This window comes from Phytophthora parasitica (assembly GCF_000247585.1).
Source record: "Phytophthora parasitica INRA-310 unplaced genomic scaffold supercont2.3, whole genome shotgun sequence".
In the NCBI taxonomy this organism is placed as follows: domain Eukaryota; phylum Oomycota; class Peronosporomycetes; order Peronosporales; family Peronosporaceae; genus Phytophthora; species Phytophthora nicotianae.
The window spans coordinates 2,249,851-2,252,565 of NW_008648989.1; the positions used below are offsets into that span (position 1 = coordinate 2,249,851).

A 2,715-nucleotide genomic window follows, 5' to 3' on the forward strand; every position below is an offset into this window, starting at 1 on the left:
TTGATTTACCCGAACTTCCGACTGCCTTTCAGAGTTGTGACCGACGCAAGTACCACTGGACTTGGAGCATGTTTAATGCAGGACGCAGGAAACGGATGGAAGCCAGTGGTGTACGCCAGCAAAGTGAACAGCGAAGCTGAAAGCAAGTACACCATCACGGAGATGGAGTGTTTGGTGGTGATCTAGGCAATCAAACTATTTCGTCCCTACCTGTATGGAAGACGCTTTACCATCGTGACGGACCATATCGCTCTCAAGTGGCTGATGACGAGCGCGATCTTGACTGGACGACTCAACCGGTGGGCCTTGACGCTTCAGGAATACTAGTTCTGCAAAGAGTATCGACCTGGCAATACGAATGTAGTAGCTGACGCCTTGTCCAGAGCACCTGCCGTAAGAGAGCTGCTGTATTGTACGCGACATTGAACAATGGGCCAGAATCTACAGGGGTATAATTGGTACAAGATTTGGAAAAACCTATATCGACATTAAGATATAGGGTCAAATCACGCGTTTACATTTTGATTTTGCAATCAGTTTTAATCAATTTCCATCAATTTTAAAATGGCCACTCCAAGAGGCGCAATATTCGGGGGAAAGGCGCACCAAATTAAGATCTATGATTGGTCTAGATTTGAAAACATATGTACAAAAGGAAAGAGAGATTTCACCAGGTCGCAGATTGATTCTGGAGATTTAACATGCAATCCTTCAGTCAGGATGGTGAAAAAAATATAAAGGTGTTCGGTTGTTCTCAGTTAATTTTCTAGTGATTTCTGCAGAGCAACATATTCGTCCTCAATCTTCTGTACGTGACGAAAAGTACACCTCAGATCGATCGACCGCTTCCCCAACTCGATTCGCAATTTTTTTTGTAGATACTTGTTTCGAAATGCAATATTCGCCTCAGAGTTTGCGTACATGTGCCTTTTTTCGCCTTTCAAGTATCGAAAATCCAGCTCGCCTAAAAATCGCTGCATTGTACGCTCAGCAAGTAGAATCCCCGTCACTTCGTGGAGATGTAGGCTGATACGGGTTGCAGTAGTTGGGCGTACAACTTTATTTTCTCTTTCAATAAATTGACGGATTGTTGGCTCGATATCTGTCAGCTCATAATCTCGTTTTCGGCCTCTGTCATTTTCGCCAGCCTTTGTACAAATATTAATTGTTAAAGGTAGTTGTTACAATATCAGTTAAGATGTATTACCTCAAAATCTGTCGTTGGATTTTTATTTTTCTCGTTAACCACGGAATCAACTGTGTTGGGAGCACAGCGTAGGCAATCGGATACCAATTGACATGTCCTGATGCCCTTGAACATGCCGTGTTCTTTCTGGTTTTTGAAGAATTCATAGCTGTTCACTATCACTTGCTCTCTATCGGGGAATACTCGTGCTTGTCCGACATCGTGCAGTTTCAAAAGGAGGCTTGTGGCTAATTGAAGAGTGCCACTGCCTTCGCAAACCACTAAGATATATATAGCAATTTCATTTAAATGAAACGGACAAATATTAGCCTCGTTACAGCCTGTTCTGTACAGGTTATAATTCCTGGCCCATTGTTCAATGTCGCTTACAATAGGCAGGAGACGAAGGGCCAGACGTCGTCGGTGCTACGAAAACAGCAGAAACCGGCACGACTGAGGGCGAGACCAAGAACCGCGACACGGCCGAGCCGAAGTCGCCAGGTGTTGGAGAGGAGGCGACACGTGCAACGCCAGATGACGAGTTGGCGCAACCGAAACAGCGGTCAATGAGCGGAACACGAGGACGAGCAACACCTGTAAAAGCGGTGGAGCCACAGAGCTGGCAATACAGTCAGTGACAGTTGCGGCAACGACCAGTACAAGTGATCGAGGCGAAGAGAATACGATACGTCGGCGACCCAGGAATACCCGCGTAGCAGTGGATCCAGCGACGACAAACCGACCCTTCACTCGAGCGGAGAGACGGCGACTAGAGACGCATTCGGCGACACGCAGTTTGGATCAGCGTGCTGAAACGGCCCTTGAAGAAGCGACGCAGTCGTCCAAGACTGTGCGGAGAGAACCAACTACTGAACAACTGGCAAGTGACGAGAAGATGCTGACGACACGGACAGAGAACTCGGAAGCAAAGGAGACACCAGGAACTCTCGACGGCAGTGAAGCTAAAGGAGACCGCTATGTGAGAAGACCTACGGCACCTCGAAGCAGAGAAATGCGCCAAGAGACAACAGTGGTAGAACCCCGAGGCTCACGAGGAAACCCTCAAGCGGCGTCGACGCGACGAGTCAACGACTAGCAGTACCGCAACAACCGGAGAGTCGACGACGAGCAGATGGAGCACAGCGTGATGAAGCAATTCGCGGTGAAAATGAACGTGACGAGCATGTACGAGCTAACGGTGGACGATTCGGCAATGGACAGCGCCTTACAATGTCGAGCGTACAACACAGAGAACGTGAAGTGGTAAGACCTCGAGCCGGACAAACACTTCAGCTCACTGACGACGAAGTCATCGCCGCTCAAGCCAAGAGCAGGTTGGCCCAGAAGATGATTACAGCGAAAGTGTACCGAGGCATGAAGGTGGAAACACAATAGGGTTGGTGTTGATTCACACGGTGCACGGACGTCGAGTGATTTTGCCTCCTGCACTGTGGCCCATCGCTTTCAAGGAGTGTCATGACTCAATTTGGGCAGGTCATCTGAGAGCACCACACACCTACGCTAGAATA

At 48.3% G+C, this 2,715-nt stretch overlaps 1 protein-coding gene across 1 annotated transcript; it reads left to right on the forward strand.

Moving 5' to 3' along the window:
• Positions 1-892: 892 nt before the first annotated feature.
• PPTG_01874 (hypothetical protein) lies at positions 893-2,453 on the forward strand (the record flags this gene model as incomplete). The annotated part of the gene is made up of 4 exons (XM_008895268.1): positions 893-1,021; positions 1,582-1,820; positions 1,889-2,219; positions 2,283-2,453. The coding sequence occupies 4 exons, from the start codon at positions 893-895 to the stop codon at positions 2,451-2,453; spliced, it is 870 nt and encodes a 289-aa protein (XP_008893516.1).
• Between the last annotated feature and the right edge of the window lie 262 nt (positions 2,454-2,715).